This window comes from Daktulosphaira vitifoliae, unplaced genomic scaffold, assembly GCF_025091365.1.
Source record: "Daktulosphaira vitifoliae isolate Bord-2020 unplaced genomic scaffold, ASM2509136v1 Scaffold_5, whole genome shotgun sequence".
Classification (NCBI taxonomy): domain Eukaryota; kingdom Metazoa; phylum Arthropoda; class Insecta; order Hemiptera; family Phylloxeridae; genus Daktulosphaira; species Daktulosphaira vitifoliae.
In genome coordinates this window covers 6932743-6957165 of record NW_026099576.1, presented here as the reverse complement: position 1 = coordinate 6957165, position 24423 = coordinate 6932743, and the positions used below count along the sequence as shown (strand labels likewise).

The window sequence follows — 24423 nt, the reverse complement described above, 5'->3', positions numbered from 1 at the left end:
AAAAAAAAAACACATCATAGTAAAACCAATACCTTCTCAGCTTCGCATCGAAGCTAACAAAACATGGTAAAATTAATACTTTCTCAGCTTCGCATCGAAGCTAAAAATCTGATTAAAAATTATACACATTTGTTTACTACTAGTTCATGTAAAATAAAACCAAATGGAGTAGAACTGTGTAACATCGTACTAATACCTAACGCGTGACAACCCAAATTTTGTTCACCTTATAGTCTCACTTAAACGGCGCGAGTGACTAAAATTACAACTAGATAAATTAATGGTATTGTATAGTAGTACACACACCAAGTCTAGTTGTGCTTCACTTGCGTTTTCAGTGCGTAAAAGTAATAATAATAATGACAATACTGCAGACCGGATGAAAAATATGTGGCGGTGTCACGAAGGTTACTGACTTATTATTGCGGTGGGTATTCGACGCTGGCCATTTGTTGGACTTTACACCACGACAATAACGCGTGTGTGTAACGATCCGGTTACAGTGGAGCAGTGGCTGAGAAGGAGCTGGTACGACTGCGGAGCGTCACACGGGAAACAATGCCGTGGTCGTGTCGATTTCAAACCGGATATTTTAACTTAAATTTATTTCTTATAACTAAATAGTTTTTTTTACTAATATAAAAACAAAAAGATCAGTAACATTAAGTGACTATTTAACGAACCCTAAAATTGTTTATAGCATTGATCACAATGTAATTAGTAATGTTATGGTTGCGTTTAAAAATACTGCTCAACTTTTTTGTAAATTTAACAATCACAAACTAATATTTGATAAAAATAAAATAAATTACAAATAAGTTCATATAATTTCAATAAATAATTTTAATGCTCTTAAATAATAACTCTTTAAATTACAAATTGAAATTATTTTTAATAGACACGGAATGACTTGCAGTATAATTTATTAGCTAAATGTTAACAAAACGATGTTAATGTGTACAATTTATTTTATTTTATTTTAGTTCGCCAAATTTTTCTATTCTAATTTATTTATTTATTTATTTATTTATATTGCCTGTAATATATAGAAGCCATTAATATCATTAATAATTAGAAAAATAAAACCGATTTTATTATTCGATAAAACCTACTCTTCTATTGAGTTAATGATAATTAATTGTGAAAAACCTCGTTCATTTTCATTTAATATTTTTTACATATTATCAGTATGTATTTTGTACATGCATTTATTATTTTATGTTCATTTTCAAAAAAATGTGTATCCCATGACATGTATCAATTAAATTATCATAAAGTTTTCGAATATTGCTTGAAAAATCAACGTCTAATGGGATTGGTCTTACAAGGCAATACAATTTACACCGCGCCTGAGATAATGAACGAGACAGATCCAAGCAAGTACAACGATCGTTTGAATATTGATGAGTCAGTTGATTTCAGTAAACCATACAGTGGCTCTGCTCCTATTCGACAATATCAAGTAACAGCAGTTGCAGGGAAAACATTGTTAGACATTATTATTGAAACAATTATTGCTGAGAACTTTTTCGAAAGTATGGTATGGCTTAGAAATGTCATTGAAAGTGTTGCAATTTCAGTAATGATTCGATATTGCGAAATAACAAAAAAAATTGTTTCTAATACATATGTTAACATACTAACTATATTTTCGAGGGATTTAATGTTTTTTTCTAAAATAAAGGAAATATTTATAGCCTACTATTTACGCACTGAACCTATAGACGCTTTAGAAGAAATATTGAAATTTAGCATGCAAAATAAAATGGATACATATGAAAGAAAATTATATGCTGAAATGTGTAATATTTATATGAATCGCTATGAAAAATGTGCAGGATTGGTTGATATTATATTCGACTTACCATCAATTGAAATAATGGTAGGTGGTTATAAATTGAAGTCAGAACTTTTATCCACATTAAATTTATTACAAAAATTACTGTTTGATTCTGATTAAACTAACACATAATATCTATTATCTGGTAAATATAATTATAACGTTTGTTTTAGACTTAATTTCTGTTCTTATGTATACTAACAAATTTGAAAAAAGAATTGTGTTAATTATAAATAGTTTGACTCTTATTTTATTCAATTATTAAACGTAATTATAATTCATAACTAATCAAATGAAATTGATTACAAATTTATTAAATGTAAATTAAAATAGAATTTTTATTATAATCATGATCGGTCATTTTCTTAATTAGATCATCATCTTATATATAATCAAGTTATGTGTGTTTGCATTTTAAAATTAAAGTCGAGAACTTATTAAGGAATAAGAAACGAACATAAAAAATACACAATTATTGATAAATTGAGAAAAACGTTGAACTAAAAGAAACCATATATAATTTATAATACAATAACTGTTGTAGGCGTTAGTTAATTGTTATATGTAGGCTGCCTGTGTGACGAGAATACTCGAACGACAACTTTCCTAGTGAAATCTCGTTTTTGCTGGTTCTTTGTGTAAAATAAGTAAAGTTAATAAATTAAATAAAAAAAAATTATTGACTGACTCTTTTCAGTTTACTTTTAACTTATATTAGTAGGTTTTAAATCTATCGTAATAATCAATCAATGAACATAATATTAATATGATATAATGGTGCTTCAACGGACATTGAATAATGACAGATTAAAATCCATCAGACATCAACTTAGCCAAATATTACAAAAACTTGCTGTACAATTACATACAATAAATTACACAGTTGACGCAATCAACTGTGTTCCAATATCACTTCAAAAATAAGGTCAAAAGCTAATATATGTTCATGCACAATATATAACGTGTTTAAATATGTCACACTATAGAAACAAAAACCAACAACAACACCTTTATCAAATGCGACACGTCTTATAAATACGCCACATAACACAAACAGTGTCCGTAATTTTACTGCAGTTGCGCACATTTGGAGTATACGAGAACACGAGTAGGAGACCACTACACACACTACCCCAACAGTAAAACCGGTTAGGGTAGTTCGCGCTCATGACGATGAAAACCGAAACTAATCGCACTGTTCTGCTTTGGCACGACCGAACACTACACATCATCTAAATTAGAAATAACAATCTGTTAGTGATTCTTCGGCACAGTGAAGTTTTCTTTATTTTTATGTTGTGTAGTTTGAAAGTTAAGTTCATTTTAAATGATTTTTCGGAAATTAAATAGCTCATAAAATGCTAATAATTATACAATCGTTATGATTTCGCTTGCCTGATTATGTAAAAGCATTTAGAGAAAATATTTATTCATCAGACGGGCTTAGTTTTATTTTGTGAACTTTAAAGTGTCACAGTGTAGATGAAAAAAATGTACAATAAAACATAATTTATGGGAAAAACACATTAGTGAATAAAGAAATACCCTAATAAATGTAATACCTTTAAATTTAATTAATTATATTTTTTTTCTTCTTCTTTGACTTTTTAAAGGCCTTTAAGGCCCATTACCGTGACAGCATATTGTTATCATTCCTCTAAGTCTTTTGCCTTTTCTTTTACATTCCTTAATCCCAGCATTTTAGGGTCTTTTTTAATTCTATCTTTGTCTGGTCATCCTTCAAGTCTCTTTGCGCTTGGTATTCTCCAATTATTTCTTTGATATAAGGGTTGATTCTGGTCAGTAGCATGTTCGACAATAGTTTATATGTTGTATTAAAATTATACAATTTTTAATTGTATTTTCTATTTTATTCCAGCATAAACCTAATATTCTACCAATCAAATAATTCTGAAAGAAGTTTCACTTCACCTGCGAGTACTCGTAATACAAACTGGTTTTTTTATAGTTTTCTATACAATATATTAATGTAGCTTGATAATTAGTGCTTATTTTAATTAATATACAAATAAATATAAATGTATTTAATAAAATAAAATATAAAACATATGTTGAACTTTATTTTCGTAAATTAAAGTGGATTAATTAATTAAAAATATTTGTTACGTACATAATCATATGGTGTCTTTGTTGTGACCGCCCAATCAATATGTGAATGACCGCTGGTAAAAATAACTGGACGAGTTCCACGCGACTCGATAAAACAAGTCATTATTCATTAGCAATCAAACGCTCGCTTGAGTATCGTTGATACTGAACAGTATATTATCGTTTTTCTTTTGTGCTCTTTTGAAGCATTGCAAAGGTGTATACGCCAAAATTCGCCACCATCGGGACGAGTTGACTTCATTTCACGCCGTTGAACACTTTCTGTACCACGTCTCCTGTAATTCGCAATCCAGCCCCAATCAAAGTTGTTGTCATCCGTGGACATATAGGTCATATTTATTGTATATTTTATTGGTAATTTGTGTATGAATATATTAAGTACGCCTGTGTATGTATAGCTTTAGTTAATTTCTACTAACATTAATTTAAGATTATTTTATGTTTTATATGAGATGTTTTACTTAGAAATAATAATATAACTCTAAACATCTTTCGACATTACTTTTCTTATATACATATACATCTACTCACGACACGCAAGTAGTGTTCTTCTTTTAAATTTTAGTTAAAGGAACACTCAAACATTTTGGTCCTTCATAACGCAACATTGATCCTCTTAATTTTGTTTCGTCGTTCTATTAAAATTATTATTATAATTAGCGATGAGTAATTTCCTTAATGCACATATAATTAATTTATTATTGTTTTCTTCCATTCTATTATCGTACTGGTGGGGTGTATTGTTTATCAACAATTAAAAACACCGCATACTACCAACGCTCAAAGGTCAGAAGATCTTAATTCCTGATCATAAAATTTTTAACATTATGGGAAAAAAGCAAGGTCGTTTGTCGGTGTTATCGGGAAAATACTTTGTTGTGCATAATTATATGTGTTAACCTGTATATAATTGATTGTGCCGTTATAGGATTTTAATAGATTGTAGATTATTATCGTTAGTTCTTTCATTTTTATCGCTCATAAGTATAATCTATACATAGTTAATAGTCAATAATTATGATTTAGGTAAACAATTACTACCGGACTATTAGTGTGATTACTACTGTTTATGTTAATAATCGTGAATGGACTGTAATCATAAAATATTAAAAAACAGAGTATGAAGCTCTACCATGTGTAAACTATATCAAATGTCGTTATAACTTAACTGCATGAGTAACCTATGCTGGTTAAACAAGTAATACTATATGCGCTACGTCGTGTAGCTTAATCTGTGAATATTGCGCAAATGTCATGGTATCCGCAGAGTACCGATGTCATATAACAGTAGAGTACTGCCCTGCACGAGTACCCTAAACGTCAATCGATCACCGCAGTGCGCCGACAACGATGACTATAAAACGGAAATAATTAAAATATAGTTATGGCACCATACTCTAATTATTTCTTCCCGATTACGTGAATTATGCCTAACGTAGCTGTGCGCAGGTGAACTCATGCAGTTAGTTTATTTAGAATTGCTCTAAATGTTACTATCAATAATATTGTGTTATGTATAAATTTGTCTATTGTAGACAAATTTATTCTATGCAATAAAATAAAAACAAACTTACTTATAGTGAATGATCAAACACAAAACAACTTGCTTTATTAAAAAAATAACTTATAACAAAAAAATGAAACAACAATTAAATAAATATGAAATATAAAAAATAAAAGGGAATAACTGCTGCGTCCTTCTTCTTCTACTTGGTTCTGAACACTGACTGTCGTTGAGACTACAAGCAACCCTCATTACCTTTCAGCCTGGTAGGTATTACCGATCCCTTCTGTGACGCTAGGCAGTTGGTCAACCGGTCCGAACTACCTGCCTCTCTGTTCGCCGACAGTTTATCTTCATCAATTATTTTTATCGATCGTTTAGTTTTTGTAAATCTATGTACCTTTAGCTTGGTTGGCGGTTACTATTTATTTTGATATTTTATCGGTTCAGCAGTATTCATTTTCTTAAATATAAAATTTACTCACGTAAGCCAATGTATAATTTGTTGTCATTATGCCATAGACCGTTGATGACACCGAACGGACGGAGCGCGCTATTAAACGTAGTATACATAAACGTAATTATCAAGTTAATAATATTGAAACGCTGTTAAACTTAGTCAATGATGCTGAAAAAAATAGGGATGCTAAACTAGTTCTTCAAACGCGCATTAAAAACATTGGAATTGTCATGATGGACTTTCGAATTGAACAGGATGAGATTTTGACTAATCTTATTGTACTTTCGCGTGAAGAATAATACGCTAAAACACACGCGTCTATTGGTAAATAAGTGTTAGACAATTATTATTTGATAAAGGCATCGATGACAGCTTTAGGAATAAATGATAACGAAAAAATGATAAATTCAGTACCTAATAATTTTAGACATTTATCAAAATTGAAATTGCTGACTGAGGGTGATATTTTGCAATGGCGTTCTTTTCGCGATATGTTCACTTCTGCAGTTCATAATAACGAACAATTATGAAATGTTCAAAAATTCCATTACTTAATAACTGTTACTGGTTCTGCTTTCTCCATTGTACGTTCAGTGCCTTTGACGGAAGCTAATTATGATGTAGTATGGAAGGCATTACACATTTTGATAATAAATGCGTATTACTAAATGCTCGCTTAGATGCTATATTTCGTTTTATCCAGTTAACATCGGAGACTTTAAATGGTTTACGAAATTAATTCCTTGAGTATATTTCAAGAGAATGTAAGTGCCATAAAAGCATTGGAAGTAAATGATTTGTCAGGTTTTATACTTTTTTATATCGCGTCGCGATGTTTAGACTCATTGACAAAGCGTGTCTTTAAAAAACAAATATGTCGAATTAAAGAAGTATATAAATATTATTTCTTATAAAAAAATTTTATGGATCCATACATTTTTCAAAAAGTTATAATATTTTAAAGTTAAAAATGTAATATATAAAATCGAGAATTTTAAAACAAATATAGCATACGGTAACCATTTTCACCATGAAGACAAAATAAAGTCCGAAATTAATTTTTTTCAATTAATTTTACCCAACTTTAATTTAAGATATATATAAAAGTGTCAGACTTTCCGGAACACTTTCAAAAGTTAAATCAAAAAGTAAATTTTTTGTGAAAAAGTTTTCATTTTGAATCCTCCCTTGTGGGCTGGTAAAGAGTTAAATTTATAAAAAAAATATACCAATAGATAGGTAAAGACATCAAGCATCTATAAAAAAAAATTTATTTTGATTTGTTCATTTTTGAAAAAGTTATGGCAGTTTTAAGAAAAAAAAAATTGAAAAAACACGCTTTTAAAGCATATCGAACTTAAAACTTAAAAATAATTTTTAAAAAAAACTTAAAATAATAATGAACGAGAAATACTAATTTTATTGTGATAAAAGTGTCGGGCGTGACGTGCGGGCACCAGGAGGACCTGAACGGGAACCGACCTTTAAGGGGTCCGGGGATTGGACGCCTAGGCTGAAAGCCTAGCTGACGGTCGCCCTGAAGGAGCATAACGTGCGGGTCCACTGTCTGGTGATGACCGTGCCCGTGCCCGTGATGCTCCTCGACGTAGAGGAATGGACGGAGGAGGACGACGTGCAGAGCGCACTACTGGACGCTCTCCGCCAGCCAGATGAAAAGGTGCCGCGCGGAAATCGGAAATGCACCCCAATATTCGAGGGTCACTCCTCGAGCTCGGTGGTGGACGTAACGCTGGTGTCCCCGTTGCTGCACCCGCACGTGTCCGGCAGGTTGCTTCTCCCGAACAGAGTAAACCTCAGCGACCACCGGTACATCGTGTACGAGTGAGGCCATGGCAGCCGTCTCCCTCGAGTCGGGCCCCGTGAGCCGTATCGCGGTGGGTGTTAGGGTTGGTGGGTCGGACCGGGCACGGACGTCGACGCATTCGAAATGAGCTTGCTGCTCGCTCAATGGTCGGCACCAGAGGTACCGGACCGGCACGTCTCCGCGAACGAAGTGGCGGAAGAGTTGGACCGGAGGGTGGCCGCAGCCTGCGACTTCGCTCTTCCGGCCAAATGCTGGGCCAAACTTTACAATTATCTGCTAGCAGTGATAACCGACCGATGCCGCCAAATAACCAAGTGATGAAGTGAAGGTGAGTGGACATAATCAAGTAAGTGCACGCTATCTACGCGTTCGTATGCGGTGTGAATAAAAGTTATATACTCAAAATTATAACATGTAGGGATGAAAAAATTTTTTTTAAAAACTCTATCTCGAGTTTTAAAATTTAAATCTGTGTCTGAAACAAATTTCTTTATTGTCACAACTTGTATTGACACACTGGGGTATATGGTTTGGTGTGGCAACGTATTATTGTGAACATTTTAAATTTATTAAGAATATAATTAACGATCTATTAAAAAAATTTACGTTTGTATTATTAAAATAGCGAAAAAAATAATAAATGACAATGATATTGAAACTAACTTGGTTTTCATCAATATTAATTATGAACACATACCAATTTATATAAATCGAATTGAATACAAATAAAATATATATTTATAAAAATATTCTTTCAGATAATAGAATTTAGGTATTTGAAAATATTAAGCAATGCATAGTTGTTAAATTTAATATTTAAAATTTAACAGGTAAATTACTACAAATTATTTTTAGTAAAAAACTAATTTTACAGAATATTTCTTTGTTACTTAGAGTAAAATCGTACAACAATCAAGAACAGCATATATTTTTTCAACAAGTATTATGTATTTTAGTAATTAAATATAATTTTTATATGTTGATTTTTAAGATAAAAAATATTTTTTTACTATTAATCATATTTTAATATAAAATAAAATTTATATACTTTAAGAAAGCTCTAAATTTGTAGAATCGAAATAAATTTTTAAGATAGCCATTTTAAGATGCTTATCTTAAATTTTAAATAACATAAATAATAAAAAGTATTTTTATTAATTTCTTTAATAAAACAAAATTTATTTAAAAACAAAGAAATAAATATAGTCCATTAATTCAGAAATGTAAGGAAATATAACGCATTCTACATCTAGTTTAATTTAGGATGTATTTAAAACAGTGAATGACAACTGGACATCTGTATACATATAAAACAATTTTATTTTTAGAGTATTTTTTTATTTTGAAGTATTTGTATAGAACATTTCTTTAATAGAGCATATAGTTATATTTGTATGAACTTTAAAATTTTTGTGTTCATTTTGGATTTTTAAGTGCAAAAATATAATTTAAGCGAAAAAAAAAGTAAAAAAAGTATTCATAAATATAAATTGGTTTACAATTTATATAAACAATATGTAATCCTTCAAATATTTAGGATAATAGATTATATTGCAGTAACAATCATTATTTATATTATCTTCTGGATAATTTTCTTGACTAATGTTTTTGTTTCTATTTTCGCCATCATCGGATTTACTTTTTTTCTCGTAATCAAAAATTTGATTAATATAATCATCGTTGAATTTATAAAATAATGTGTAAATATCTTTAGATCGACATAACTCATCTAAAACAAAGATGATGATACTTTTATTTTTATAACATATTTTTTAAAAGAGAATAAAATAAGTATTTCAAATGATAATGATATTTAAATGATAAAAGACAAAAAATAATAAATAAATTTTCATTTTAATATATAAGCATTACAAAATTATAATTTAAAAATTAAATACGTTGAAAAAATTTTCAAAAAAATTAAGAAAAGGGAGAAAATTTTAGTTCTAGCTAATAATAATACTTAGATTATTTTTGTAAACTATTCTATTTAATTTCAAAATATATATAAAACTAATAATTAAATTAAATTGATATTAAAACTTACTTATTGTATATTCTTTAAAAACATACGTGTATTGCACATTTAACTTGTGCGGAATATTCAAAGTATTTTTGGATAATTCAAAAAATTTCTGATGTTCTTTTAATTTTCTTATAAATTTTTCAGCATGTTTTACGTTTACAATCAACTTATTTAAGCTACTATTGATAATATCCTTTGTAAAATACCAAGTTATATTATCAAAATCATATTTGTTGTCATACAAAAATGATTTTAATGAATACATCAGATTCAAGGATGATAAATTGAAATTTTTTTTTTTTTTTTTTTTAAGGAAACTATCAAAACATTCAGTAGTTGTTTTTAAAAATGTTAAAAAGACATTTGCTGGGCCATCACCAAAGAGATTCAAATTAACAAAATTTTGAAAAATTTCAATTACATTTTTACCAACAGAAATAATATCGTTATAGAATATTAAACGTTCTTCTTGATCACTAGAAAAATTGTAAACATATTTTGAGGATCTAAGAATAATGATAAAGTTTCTTACAAGAAAAGCAATAGGACGAAATGTTGCAGTCATGATTAGTCCATGAAAAGCTTGTATTTCTTTTGCGTGAAAACTATATTTTATGTATCTAAATATATCAAAAAGGGTCAAGTTACTTCCATCGGGGCACGTTATGGAGAGTGGTGCAAATCGAATCAAATCTAAAACACTTTTTATTTTTCCGTTTACTAACACTGGATATTGTTTATCCTGAGAATTTCTCATTATATCTTTTTCGGAAATTTTGGGATTACTCATCATAAACTCATAAAATAGTAAATTTTTTGGTAAAAATTCCCAGTATTTACACCTTTTAATAGCTTTATTGAAAACAAAATATACTTTACTGTGTTCTAAATTTTTTATGTTTTCATCAGTGTTGTTTTGAAGTTTATTTGTTTGTAACAATCGGTTTTTAAGTTTATTCGCAACACTTAGGAAATTTTCGAGAGTATATTCTCCTGATTCGTTGTAATCAGGAAAATAAATAAATACTTCGTCAAATGTAACACATTGGCACTTTTTAGATAATACCATATTTAAATAATCTGAAAAAAACTTATGAAGTATTTCATAACCTTTAATAATACTTGTAGTTTTATCTGACAAATCAAATATTCCGTCATCATTTTTAGCATAGAAATTCACATAATCAGAAACATTATTTAAGTATAAATTGACTGATATCAAATCTGTCGAGTAAAAATTTTTATCAGCATCCCTTAAAACATCTAACATTATTAATACGATTTCGCCATGAGTTTTTATTGCATTGCCATATTTGTTTAAACTAACCACGTCATATTTTTGTATATTTTCAATCATTTCAATTAAATATCGGTTATTATGATTGAAATAATTTAATATATATTTGGAAAAATTACACTGTAAATCATTTACCGATAACCCAAAGATCAAATAAATGTGCAACAATAATATAAGTTTTATTACAATCATTTTTAGTATTATTAAAAATAAAAAAACTAACAAATAAGAACTACTTTAAGGATTTTTCAATACTTCTACAAGCTATATATTTATATAAATATATAATAATATATATATTTTAATCGCCTTTTTTAATTTTATTATTTATCATATCAGAAATAATGTTTTATTTATGGTATTAATTGTATAAGTTTTTTATTATATGCATGCAAATAACATTTGACAGTTATTTTAAGGAATTATTAGTGCTTTAATAAATGATTATTCTTATATCCATATTCAGAACAATTTTTTTAAGCGTTTTATCACTTAATATTTTGATAATTTTATAGGGCTAACTAATTAAAATAAAACTAAGAATATAATCATTATATGTACTATTTATAACATGACATACAATGTATGAATTTAGTTTACGTATCAAAGCGCAAATTTCACTTTGGCGATTAAATGTGAAGGGTTGAAAGCACCTTAGCTCTATCCGCAAGCTTTTCCAAAACAATCCAACCTAACTAAATTTCAATATTTTAAGAACTCTTTTACAGCTCTTTTAAGAATAACGTTATTTCCATTAGAACTATTAACTATTTTAGCATAGGAAACATCTGATGTAACAGTTTTAGCAGGTTTCTGTTGGAGTCGTTGTACTGTGGATGTTTTTTTTTTTGGGTGGATTTTTTCTTCTGCTTGCTTGTAAGATGAACAGAATTTCCAATTTGCAGTGTGAGGCTTCTCTGCAAATGGAGCATTTCGATTTCAATTTTTTCGGTTTTGGACAATCTTCTGTTTTATGATCTTCACCACATTTTACACAGATAGATTTTTTATGAGAATAATTTTGAGTATGTCCAAAGGCTTGGCAGTTTTTTACACTGTGGCACACCTTTTTTTTTCTTCGGAGGTTCTACTTTTATTTTATGATAACATAAACTATTTATTTATTGTAATCTCGAGGATAAAGGTCTACAAAAAATAACGGTAATTTTATTATTGTTTTTTTACTATTTTTGTCACTAGGATTTATTTTTTTCCTAATATGAATGTTAGTGACATCACTTGCATTATCTGCTAGGACTCTTTTAATTTCACATACTTCAGTGTCAGGGTGTAATTCTCTGATTACAATAAGAAACTTTTTTCCTGTTTTTAATTGATATCTGTGATACTCAATTTTATTTTTTTCAAGTACTTTTAAAGTACGTCTGAATTGGTGTTCATCGCCAGTCATAATTTTAATATCACCGTTAACAATAGTTTTTAACTGTTGTGTTAAAATGACCAATAGCTTCTTCACGAGTTAAAATAGAAATTAAATCGTTAATATTTTTAACGCCACTGGCAGTTATTCGAGGATGTTTATAAATTCTTGGCGCAAGTTTTAATACATTTTTTTCTATTTCTTTTATTTGTTTTTTTTTATGAACTACGTGAAGCATCCGAGTTACAGCCTAATTTATCACTAATAAAATTGTTATTTTCATTATTATCATGTATGCTACTTACATGCCGATTAATTTGTTCAGTTTTCAACTGCTCAATGCTCATTTGGAGCTCTACTACTATTTTTCTTAATGATTCATTTTCATTTTGTAGTTGATTCAAAACACTTAGATCGATTACAATTTGATTTGACTGTGTAATTATATTATCATACATGTCTATTGTTGATAAAAACAGCGGCACGAGCCATCACACGCAACTTGACTTAAATAACTGTTGATACACTTAGTACTTTACTGTAGTACGCGAAAACATTTTTGGTTATTGAGTATTTATTAAAAATGCGAGCAAATTTGACACTGTAAAGCGGAACATACGTGTTACTCGTTCAACAAATAAATCGCAACTATAATGAAAATAACGTTATTCTTAAAAAACAACCAATACAGCCGGCTGAAAGTGATCACTCAGCTCTAATGGAAATTTTATCAGTCCTTACAAATATAACAAATATGACAAGTAGACTTGATAAGTTAGAAAGTTACCAGTCTAAGTCTAACAATCAAAACAAAAAGAAGAAATGAATCATACATTACGTATCATAGCTTGGAACGCCAATTGGCTAGCATAGCGTAAACAAGAACTCAAAGACTTCTTAAGTAATGAGAACATTGACATAGCTTTTATTTCAAAAATACATTTCACCCCATGGAATTTTTTGAAAATAAAAATTTACAATATCTACCAGGTGAGTAAATATGAAACCGGAATTATTTGACATAAAATACTAGTTAATTGTACAAAACTGATACTATACATCCTATTCTAAGTATTACCCTTCGCTACTTATACATTTTTCCCATCTTTCGGGCAATTTATGGATTTCACGCCAGAAGAATTGTTGCTCTTTTGACGCAAACCAATTATCGAGCCATTTTTGCACTGCAGTACCGGACCGACACGTCTCCGCGAATGAAGCGGCGGAAGAGTTGGACCGGAGGGTGGCCGCAGCCTGCGACTTCGCTCTTCCGGCCAAATGCTGGGCCAAACTCGTGAAGTCGGTGGACCACGACCCGTTGGGGAAACCCTATCGGGTCGTTATGCGGGAGCTCCGCGGTTCACCGGCTTCCGGTCAGCTGGAGGCGGAAGTGCTGGAAAGGGCGGTAGACACGCTCTTTCCGACACACCCTCCTCTGCCTCCCCCTACGTTCGGGGACGACGTGGTGGAGGAATTCATCATCCAGGAGGTTGCCGACGCGGCCCGTTGCACTGTGCTACAGTGTCGGCGTGATCGGGCTCTACGGGGCTACGAAATGTCGGACGAGCGCAGTGTCCCTAGCTCGGGGAATCGGGCGCGTCCTCAGGTTGCGGATAGAGGAACGGCCTGCAGATATGCAGGTTAGCCGCGAAATAAGCAGTCCATTAATTTGGACTGACGAATAAGCGGTCGCGGACAGCGAGCCCCTCGTTCGCTCGTTAACCCAGCAGATATGTAGGGTAGCCGTGATATAAGCTACTCCTTTTAAAGTGGACGAATAAGCGGTAGCGATCGAGGGTAATTTTCATAACGGACGGGTGGGCCCGATAGCCTGGTAAGGCAACCAACTAGGTGAAGGTAACACCGAAATCAAATCCCCCCTTTTTTTTTTCCACAATCCGGCATCGTGTGGATCGCCCTGGAACTACCGCGAGGTATTGCTTCAGGGCGGCCCACGCCGTCTAAAATTCACACCACCACGTTGTGAATCAGCCCGAAATTAATCAAGAGCTGATTCACGACGTGGTGTGGCCTCCCCCGTTAGCCGGATCCCAAAAGGCGGGATCCGTTGCCCGGGTTGCACCGCGTAGAGGTGGGGGCAGGACTTTGCGAGGGATGGGCAAAATAACTCACAGAAACATACATAACACATAAACATAAAAACAAGCACCTACGGCGCCAGTCTAGCCGACGCCGCAGGTACTACCACCCTGGGCAGTCTCTGCCACAGGCGTTCGGCCTCCTCTTTTTGGCTCATCACCGATTCTGCGAACGCCTGAACCAGAGACCACCCCTCCCGGCTTCTCAGCATATGGTCCACCATGGACCCCACACCGAACGCGGACCCCAAGCGGGATTCCAAGTCCTCCCGCTCATTGGCCCACGCTTCGCACCGGAAGAGCGTATGCAGAGCATTGTCCGCTTCTCCCGGGCGATCCCGACAGTGATCGCACGTCGGCGCGGCTGCTTTCCGAATACGGTGAAGGTATTCGTTGAAGCAGCCGTGACCGGACATCACCTGGGTAAGACGGTATGTCATTTCCCCGTGAGTCCGGCCAATCCACCTGTCGAGCCGGCTAAGTCCGATGAGGGACCTCGTCCACGCTCCCGCGGATTCCTCGTCGGCGAATCGTTGGCGCCAACTGGACACGGTTACGCTCCGTATTTGCAACCGGTCCTCCGCGCGAAGCGGTTGACCGGTGCTCTTCCGGAGCTCGTATCCGTTGGCGCGTTCGACGGCCAACAGGTCCGCGGGCGGCAGAGAAGCCAGGATCCTGGCCGCCACTCCGGATACGGTGCGGTATGCGCACACCGTCCGGAGAGCGGCCCTTCTCTGGACCTGGTTCAACGCTACTACGTTCTTGGGCGAGTACTCCAGTATAGTCGCCCAGACCGGGGACCCATACAGGAGGACCGAGTGAACAAAGCTGACTAGCAGTCGGCGTCGATGTTCCTTCGGTCCCCCGATATTCGGCATCAGTCCCGCCAGGTGGTCAATGACCTTCTGAGCCCGCTGGGCCGCACGTTCAATGTGCGGCCCGAACATCAACCTGTCGTCGATGAGCATGGTATCTCATGATACCAAGATAGCTCATGGTCCGCTTCAGCGGGACATCAGTCCCCAGTACGGTGAGCCTAGGAGGAACGTACTTTTACTTTCGCGTGAATAAAACCGCTTCGGTTTTGTCCAGCGCTAGGCACAAGCCGGCCCGTTGCGCTGCGCTACAGTGTCGGTGTGATCGGGCTCTACGGGGCTACGAAACGTCGGCACGGGCGCAGTTTCCCTAGCTCGGGGAATCGGGCGCCTCCTCAGGTTGCGGATAGAGGAACGGCCTGCAGATATGCAGGTTAGCCGCGAAATAAGCAGTCCATTAATTTGGACTGACGAATAAGCGGTCGCGGACAGCGAGCCGCCTAAACGCTTGTTAGCCCTGTAGATATGTAGGGTAGCCGTGAAATAAGCCTTTTATGGTCGAATAAGCGGTAGCGTTTGGGTGAGAATGGAAATATATGGCAACGCAACCAGTGTAGTTAGCCACTCACTGGCCGGAGGGACTGGCTATGAGGGCAGCCCCCTCAGAAAATTATTTTATATGAATAATGGCAAACACGGAGAAAAAGGTTACTGCATCAGGGGATTCGGATGCCCCAGTGCCGGCGGTTGGTGGGGGGTGTACCCACCAGGTGTCGTTATCAAACGAATACACAGTAAATGCAGGAGTGTTGAGGCAGGCTCCTGCAGCCAACCACGGGGTTGGTACTGCGACTGCAGGGAGTGGTGGTGACCAAGCCACTCCCACCGGTGAAATAGCCGGGAGGATATTGGCAACGGATTACACGGACTTGACGACGGCTATCTCCCTGGATGCGTCTCCAAAACCCTCCATATTGGAGAGATTGCGGAGCGTGTCTAGGGCCGGTTCGCCGAGGATAGGAACTTCGGGTTCAACCATTGTGGGAGTCAGTGAAGTGGTGGCGGCTGAGCTGGGGGAGGACGATTTCTTGCGTCCCAAACGTAAGGAGATCTCCCCAACGATCAGCCCACCAACTATCACATTGGAGGATACCCCGCCCGGTGCGATTGTGCCTATGCCGGCGACTCCAGTTGATCTCTTCAACGCTGACGGGACACCAAAGAGGGTGATCGGTCGGGCCGACGAGGTGTTGTCGGCTGGACTAGACCTCGCCAGGGAGCAGGCGGGCCAGCTCTCCGACGTACTAGAGGTCTATAGCCCTCATAGGCGAGTGGTGAAGATGGCCACGGCCCTTATTGAAACCATAAGGGCCTTGGCTGATTTTCACCTCACCAGCTCGCCTGGGAGGAGATCGCCTGAATTAATGTCGGAGAGCCCCAAGTGCGTCCAGGACTGCGCGTCCCAGACAGAGTACTGGTGGGACACTTATGGCCCACCATCTAGGCCCATCGGGGACGCAGCGTCCCCCCTACATGGCGGTGAGGTAGCAGCGGGTGCGCTTCCGCTTGCCATCGCCGCCGCCAAGAAGCGGAGGAAGAAGAAGAAGGGGGAGAGGAAAGACGCTGCGTGTCCTACCGCGGACATCACAGCGCCCCTGCCACTCAGCGGTGCAGCTCCCCTTCTGTCTCCAAGCGCACCTGCCGCCGCTCCAACCCCTCCCCCAGCCACCTCGTGGACAGAGGTGGTAAAGTGAAAAGGGGCCAGAAAGGTGGAGCGGCCGACGGCAGCTACCAAGGCGGAGGTCCCCAGCGGGCCCAGGCCGAGTCCGCCGCCACCGTCGCGAGGCCTGACTGCCGCCCAGCTCCGGGCCAAAGTCCCGAAGACGGATGCGGTGGTGATCGGGCCGCTGAAAGAGGGTCAACGGTACGCCGCGGTCATAAAGACTGCGATGGCTGCCGTTGACCTCAAGGCCCTTGGGGTCCAACTGGCGGGCACCAGGCGGACCCGCACGGGAGCCGTACTCCTGGAGGTACGGGGTTCGGGCGCCTAGGCTGACAGCCTAGCTGACAGCCTGAAGGGCGCCCTGAAGGAGCATGACGTGCGCGTCCACCGTCCGGTGTTGACGGTGCCCGTCATGCTCCTTGACGTGGAGGAATGGACGGAGGGGGGCGACGTGCAGAGCGCACTGCTAGACGCCCTCCGCCGTCCGCCGTCCGGAGGACAAATCGCCGCCGGAATATAGTAACTCAAAATAAAAGGAGAAAATTATTAAGAAGATTTTTTATTTAGTAATTAAAAGATAATTTTATTAAAAATTATTTATATTTGTTGGTATTATATGAGCATGAGAATAATTGAGTTACTATAATATTTATTGAATAATGAAAATGATACAATATAATTTTTCTCTCGGGATATGAGTACGAGGGTATATGAGAAGATGTAAAATATAGAAAAACAAAGTGATGTTTGAAAATGTATTAATATAATAATAATTTTAAATAGAAATTATTGTGATTAATTATCACACATAAATCATCAACAACGCCACTCGTACCAGTAGTTATCTAGGCTTGTGCTGACTGTGAGTCGAGTCAATAAAAACCTCGAGTAGTATAGGAACCACAAGTGGGTTCTCTATCTTCGCAAGAGAGTCTTTATTAGTATTGACTACACAGTTAACCCACTCAAAGATTAGACTAGGCTGGCTAACTTCGTACAAACGTTATTGATTCTCTTTATTTATTTAGACAATATTTTATTCTAGAGATCACTTTACTTTTTCTGGTTTCCTACTTAATTTATGTACTCATTATATTTACTTTGAATATGAATTTACCTTAATGATTTCAGGACTAATGTTGAAAAAATGAATATACTTCAATTTTCTATGTAAAATCGTATTTTGTCAAGCCACTTCTTGCATTCGTTAAAAGTTCATAAGGTGAAGTGGTAGTGAGAGAGATTGACAGTTTTTATGCCCTTTTATATTAAATTTAATTCATCTATCTATGCAAGAAGTGTCACGACCTTTTACTATTATCTGTTTATTACTCAATTTGTGTTATTTATTACATATTATTTTACTTAAAATAGATAATTTGTCACAACTAAAGAATTTCTTATAATTATTACAGTAGATTTATATCAATGTATTTTTAGACATATTTCTTGGAATAGTTTAAAGTATTAACATGAATAATATTTTTAATTTGATGACTAATAGGTAATAACATATATACTACTGAATAATGAGTGGTGTATGTATTATAACATCCACCCCAATTTTTTTAAAAGTTGTGTCCTCACAACTAAGGGGAGTATGATCAAGAAAAAAATTATCGTAATAGGGTATAATAACAATTTTGTAAAAGTATTTGATTAATAGTATTTATAAATAATAATGATGAAGTATTATGGAATTTAATATTAAATATTAGTATATAATATGGTTAAATGTTAATAATATAATCTAATACATATAAGGTATTGATTTGAAAATTAGTATATAATATATAAATACGATAGTAAATAAGTATGTATAGTACAAAATAAAATATTTAAATGTTGTGCCAATAACAATATGACAATCACTATCAATTATTATAATGATATAATAATAATAAATAGCAACAATAAAATGTCTATAACATTTTAAAACAGTATAAGGAAATTTATTGCTGTCTGAAAGATCATCTTGTTCTTTTCATACATTGTAATAGTTGTTATAAATAAAAAGTTCAGACGTTTTTCGTTTTTCTAGAATTTTGCCCTATGCAATTTTAATGTATTGCTGTTTGGTTCTGTAATTTTTTAGTATAAATGTGCTTTTGATTGTGGAAATCTATAATTTTTTTTTGTGTGGACTTCACATTATTATTGATTTATTGTAACTTTCTTTTGAAGCCATGGATGTCAAAATCAAATACATTGTGACAAGTACAAATAGATTTCTCAAACTTGTTTTTTCTTTTCTTTTTAAGATTTGATATTGTATAAGCACTTGATTCTTTAGTTTTTACTGATTATTTTAATTCCAAAGTCTTCATCTGGCGATCGTTGAACTAATTATTTAACTACCATTACTAGTATGAATTGCTTTTTTTTTATTTTTTGTAACTTTTTAATGAATTGAAATAGTTGAAACTTGCTGTACAATTGTAAGTTTTTTTATAAAAATGTTTATTTTATGAACTAATTATAAAATTATATTACTGATTATACAATGATGTGAATTATAAAACTGCATTATGAGACTTTAAGTTTTTACATGTAGCCTTGATGTGATTAAATATAGAACATAGATTATGAATATTTATTAACTCATTGAAATCATTAATAAAAGTTTGCTTTTATATGATTTGTATATTTATAATTAGTTACAAATTATGGATGATTGACAAACAAATAATATATTGTGTAATATTTATTCAACTTAAAAATAAATAAAGTATAAGTATTTTGTTATAAACATTTTTTTTTATATTCGTTACACAATGTTTCCCTTTTTTGATTGTTAATGAAAATTATATAAAAATATTAACCTCCAGGGTCAAAAATAAAAATGAGATGCTTAATGCAAGTCTTTTTCATGGTGTGTTTAACAAAAAGTTGTATGTAATTATTAAAAGACCAATAATAATTATTTAAAGAATGATAAAATGAATTTTTTGTATTTAAAATGTTTCTTTTAAAATTTTGTAAAATTTTTGGAATATTTTTCATATCAGAATTTAGGTTATAACCAAGAGAAATAAGTTTATTAGGTAAAATTGATAGCGTTTCATTTTTTTTTAAAGTATCTTGTTCTATTTTCATAGTGTTATGATTGTTATTATAAAAATAAGTTAGATTTATTTTGAACCGATTTGTTGCTTTTATATGTACCTGTAAAAATTGACAATTTAAATTAATTGAGTTAATATATTGAAAATTGTCTATTGTCTTTAATAGATTTTTTTTTGTTTGCAATTGCAACTGAAATTTTTTAATTCTCTCCTTCGTATTTTTGTCTGAAACAACTAAACAATTTGAATAAAATCTTTTGTTATTAATTAATGGTGGTGTCATAAAGTTAAATAATGTTTTTGTTTCTATGCTTTCATTTATTATTTTGTTTAACTCTACTTTTTGTGTTGAAATATTAAATTTGCTTAAATTTGGAAAAATATAGTTCTGTGGTATATTTTCTTTATTTGCTTTTTTAATATTAACAATATTATTCAATTCTGAATAATTGTATTTTGTTATTATTTTAGAGGCTTGTTTGTGTTCGGAATCTAGTAAATGAGGTAAAATATTAATCGGCATTCCCCCTCTATTTGCAATAGTTTTTTTATTTGTGTGTATGTGTGTGTTTATATTTAAAATTACATTGTTATTGTTTATGATAGATTTATTAGTTATTGAATCATTACATGGTTCAATTGTGTTAAATGATTTTTTAACGTGATTTGCTATTGATTGTTTTAATTTATAAATGGGATCAAATTCTGTGAAACTTATTACATTACTTGGAATATATTTAGATTTTTTATACGAAAGTACTCCAGGAATCCAATGCTTATTGTTTTCTACATTGTTAAGTACTATAGGTGGACGATTACCTAACCCATAAACGATTCCAGTTTTATTAGTGGAGTCAAAAACGTAAGTGTCATGATTATAATAATTTGCCAATGAGGCTAATTCGGAATCGCTAAACCAATAATTAGGAAGATCATCGAGGTTTAAAAGCTCTAAAATTTCTAATACCGAAGTTATTTTTTGTGTCTTACCATAGTTTAAAGAATTTACCAATGAATAAATACCACAATTGCCATCACTCAACACATTTTCTCCCTTTTTATATTTTTCGAAAATTTTTAATCTCTCATCCCCAATTTGGTTATTACTATTTTTATTTTTATTATTTGATTCTTTTTTTTGTAAGTTATCATATGAAAATTTGATTGCATTTATAAATGAATTGTGTTTTTTGTGATTATGTGTGATATATTCATTGTTGTTATGACATATTAATATGTTTATGTTAGTATTGTGAAAGGTTGAAATAATCATTTCTTTTATGGTGTACCATTCTATTTTGTCTAAACCTGATGCTATTTTTGGCATAGCAATGTCAGAGTCATGATGTTTTATCATTTGAATTTTTAAATTTTTTAATGCTTTTTTAATATTGATATATTCTGGTTTCTCAAAATAATAATTTTTTGTGATTAAATAATAAATAACTCTGCCATTGATAACAATTGGAATCGCATCACCTATTTGGGGATTTAATTTATATAATTTTGGTGCCATATTTCCATATTTATTACAAATATCTAAAGCTATACCTTCACTCATTTTTAGATCTGCTGAAATACAATGTGCAAAAGAATAATTGCTATCTACTGAAAATAAATCCATTACTTTTTCGTTAAATTTTGTGTTTAATTGATTTACATAACTAATATTGTCTATAAAAATAGGTAATGAAATTGAATTTATTGTCATAATTTTTTTATCAAAGTCAATAACACTATTATTTTGTTCCAAAAAATCATTGCCGAGAATAATAAGACAGGATAAATTATTTATAACATGAACTTTGATAGAGTATTCATTAGAATTTATATTTAAAATGATATTAGATGTACCTAATACTGTCAGTGGAGTGTTATCTGGACCTCCTATTGTTAGGTCACTTTTATCATTTATCATATTTTGTGGTATTAAAGTGTGTGTAATGCAACTAACGTTTGACCCTGTGTCAATAGTTATGGGTATATTAATGTCATTAAATAAAGCAAAGAAATGTAAAGCAACTGATGTGATATTATTATTTGTTAAGCAATTAATGTTATTATTTGCTGAATTAAAAGGTGAACTATCTGTTTCAGCGGTGTTTAACCTTGATTCAAGTTTTTTGAATTCTTAATACAATTAAGAGCTGTATGACCCACAAAGCCACACAGTTGACATTTCACCTTATTATCCTTAAAAAAGCAATTTTCTGATCTATGGTTATTTTTGTTGCAAAAATTACATTTTAAAGTATTTGAAGTATATTTTTGTGTGTTAAAATTATTTTGGAAGTTCTTATTATTTTCTTGGTAATTGTCTCTTTTAGCCCATTGTGGTCTATAATTTTGTTGAAAATTAATTTTCGGTTGTGAAAATTGTTGATCATTATTTTTACGCGATGAGTAATTATTATTAAAATTATTGAAATGTGATTGATTAGTTCGATTATTAAAGTTATTATTGTACGGTATATATTGATTCTGAAATTTATTATTATTAGATGAATAATTATTTCTGAATTTATTATTATTTTGAAACTTATTATTGTTGTAACGCTGATCACTATTATTAAATCTATTGTTATTATGAAATTGATTATTTTTAGTAGAAAAATTATTATTAGATAAATTAGCATTGTTTTGAAATTGATTATTTCTTAATGAAAATTTTTTATTACTATATAAATTAGCATTATTTTGAAATTGACTACTATTAGGTATAAAATTAATATATTCATTAAATTGTTCCTGATTTTGCTTTAAATTTAAAATTTCTTCATTTAACTTTTGAATTTCATTATTATCATTAAATTTAGTTATTTGATTAATTTTTTCAGTTATTATTGACTGTTTTATTTCAGATAGACTTTTAGGAGATTCCCCAGTAATCATAAATTCTATCATCTCATACTTATGAATATTCTTTTTTAACTCATCTAAATTACGGTTTTCAAGAATTCCAATGTATCTAGCAATACTCGGCTTTAAACCTTTCATTACATTTCGTACTAACTCTTCCTCTGACATATTTTTGTCAACTCTTTTACATAATGCTTCTATTTCATTAATAAAAACACCCGTCTGTTCATCATCTACTTGTTTTCTTCTCTCTAATAATATTCGCAACATATCATTTTGCGCAATTGGCTCAAACTCTTCTCTAAATCTTATTTCTAATTCTTTCCATGGTAAATTTTTAGATTCAATATTATCATAAAATGTTAATGCTGGACCTTGCAAAAAGGCTACTAAGTNACGTTAATGCTGGACCTTGTAAAAAGGCTACTAAATATTGTGGTTTATCTATTTCTGACCAATTATTAATTAATGCAGCTCTATTGAATGTTTTTAAAAATGAATCTACGCGTTCATTTATGCCACCCGAAAAAATAGTCGGTTTGAAAAATAAATTTTTATTCATATTAAAATTATTAATTACTTTAGATGGGAGTATATTTTGATCAGTATCGTTTTTGCTATTATTCTCTGTTAAGTTCTTAGGTAAGAAATACCAAAATAATCTAACTTTCAATTCTGATATTGTACCATTAATATCTAAATTTCTAATTTCGAGTTCTTTTATAAGTTCAAGTTTTTTAAGAGAATTTACCCACTCTAATGTTTTTTTATGCTCGTCTGGCACACCTGCTACAACAATAGATTCTAATTCTTCTGTCATAGCTTTCAATATTCACTTTTTATTTCAAAAATTTAGTTTTAGAATTTATTGTTTTTATTTCTATTTTTACTTGAAAAATATCGCTTTTTAACTTTAACTCTTCAATAGNTTAGAAGTTATTATTTTTATTTCTATTTTTACTTGAAAAATATCGCTTTTTAATTTCTTACTCTTCAATAGAGGATTTTTTTATCTTTCAATTACTTTTATTTCTTTAATCACTTCAATATTCTTCTAAAATTTTCTATATGTGTTTTTCAAAACTTCATTTATTTATTTTTTTAGATATTTTTCTCTTAATTTTTATTTTAGTTTTTTCTTTTAAATGTTTCTTCTCAATTTCTATTTTAATACTCTTTTTGACTAACGTGATTTTATTTTAATTCATCCGTTTTCTATCACTTTTTATTTTTATTGCTTTTATAGCTTAAGTGACTTATTTCTCAATTATTTAATTTTTAATTCACTTTTCAACTTTGGAAATTCTATTTTCGATTTTTGTTTTAATATTCACTTTTTTAACTCATTCGTTTTTATTCTCAATTTTTATATCAATTCCTCTATTTAATCAACTTATTT

General features: G+C 32.6%; 4 protein-coding genes across 6 annotated transcripts; 1 reads left to right on the top strand and 3 right to left on the bottom strand.

Moving 5' to 3' along the window:
- Nucleotides 1-1069: 1069 nt before the first annotated feature.
- Nucleotides 1070-4410, top strand: LOC126908548 (uncharacterized). Of its 3 annotated transcripts, none has more exons than XM_050690726.1 (2): nt 1070-1882; nt 3720-4403. In XM_050690726.1, the coding sequence occupies exons 1-2, from the start codon at nt 1190-1192 to the stop codon at nt 3747-3749; spliced, it is 723 nt and encodes a 240-aa protein (XP_050546683.1). In that variant the 5' UTR covers nt 1070-1189; the 3' UTR covers nt 3750-4403. The 3 variants fall into 3 exon arrangements, 1 of the variants encoding a protein (XP_050546683.1); XR_007704787.1 differs by having other exon boundaries at nt 1071-3395; nt 3720-4410; XR_007704788.1 differs by lacking the exon at nt 3720-4403 and adding an exon at nt 2562-3707 and having other exon boundaries at nt 1071-2487.
- A 4555-nt stretch (nt 4411-8965) lies between these two features.
- On the bottom strand, nt 8966-11318 carry LOC126908524 (uncharacterized). Its single transcript, XM_050690685.1, has 2 exons — nt 9807-11318; nt 8966-9488 (listed from the first exon to the last, which is right to left on the bottom strand). The coding sequence occupies exons 1-2, from the start codon at nt 11272-11274 to the stop codon at nt 9262-9264; spliced, it is 1695 nt and encodes a 564-aa protein (XP_050546642.1). The 5' UTR covers nt 11275-11318; the 3' UTR covers nt 8966-9261.
- Nucleotides 11319-11784: 466 nt separating this feature from the next.
- Nucleotides 11785-22647, bottom strand: LOC126907216 (uncharacterized). The gene is made up of 4 exons (XM_050688327.1): nt 20254-22647; nt 12769-12897; nt 12322-12553; nt 11785-11999 (listed from the first exon to the last, which is right to left on the bottom strand). The coding sequence occupies exons 1-4, from the start codon at nt 22081-22083 to the stop codon at nt 11785-11787; spliced, it is 2406 nt and encodes an 801-aa protein (XP_050544284.1). The 5' UTR covers nt 22084-22647.
- On the bottom strand, nt 22624-23949 carry LOC126907215 (uncharacterized). The gene is made up of 3 exons (XM_050688326.1): nt 23436-23949; nt 22877-23398; nt 22624-22646 (listed from the first exon to the last, which is right to left on the bottom strand). The coding sequence occupies exons 1-3, from the start codon at nt 23842-23844 to the stop codon at nt 22624-22626; spliced, it is 954 nt and encodes a 317-aa protein (XP_050544283.1). The 5' UTR covers nt 23845-23949.
- Nucleotides 23950-24423: the final 474 nt, after the last annotated feature.

What these genes read in the sequence shown, in the direction of transcription:
- LOC126908548 (XM_050690726.1), top strand. Translation starts at nt 1,190, where the DNA reads ATGTATTTTGTACATGCATTTATTATTTTATGTTCATTTTCAAAAAAA. An exon ending in TACCATCAATTGAAATAATG is followed by an intron (nt 1,883 to 3,719) that starts GTAGGTGGTTAT and finishes ATTTTATTCCAG; the next exon opens with CATAAACCTAATATTCTACC.
- LOC126908524 (XM_050690685.1), bottom strand. Translation starts at nt 11,274, where the DNA reads ATGATTGTAATAAAACTTATATTATTGTTGCACATTTATTTGATCTTT. An exon ending in TTTTAAAGAATATACAATAA is followed by an intron (nt 9,489 to 9,806) that starts GTAAGTTTTAAT and finishes TCTTTGTTTTAG; the next exon opens with ATGAGTTATGTCGATCTAAA.
- LOC126907216 (XM_050688327.1), bottom strand. Translation starts at nt 22,083, where the DNA reads ATGATAAATGATAAAAGTGACCTAACAATAGGAGGTCCAGATAACACT. An exon ending in CTGAACAAATTAATCGGCAT is followed by an intron (nt 12,554 to 12,768) that starts GTAAGTAGCATA and finishes TAACTCGTGAAG; the next exon opens with AAGCTATTGGTCATTTTAAC. An exon ending in AGTCCTAGCAGATAATGCAA is followed by an intron (nt 12,000 to 12,321) that starts GTGATGTCACTA and finishes CTCCATTTGCAG; the next exon opens with AGAAGCCTCACACTGCAAAT.
- LOC126907215 (XM_050688326.1), bottom strand. Translation starts at nt 23,844, where the DNA reads ATGACAGAAGAATTAGAATCTATTGTTGTAGCAGGTGTGCCAGACGAG. An exon ending in TTTAGTAGCCTTTTTACAAG is followed by an intron (nt 23,399 to 23,435) that starts GTCCAGCATTAA and finishes CCTTTTTGCAAG; the next exon opens with GTCCAGCATTAACATTTTAT. An exon ending in TATTAATTTTATACCTAATA is followed by an intron (nt 22,647 to 22,876) that starts GTAGTCAATTTC and finishes AATAAATTTCAG; the next exon opens with AATCAATATATACCGTACAA.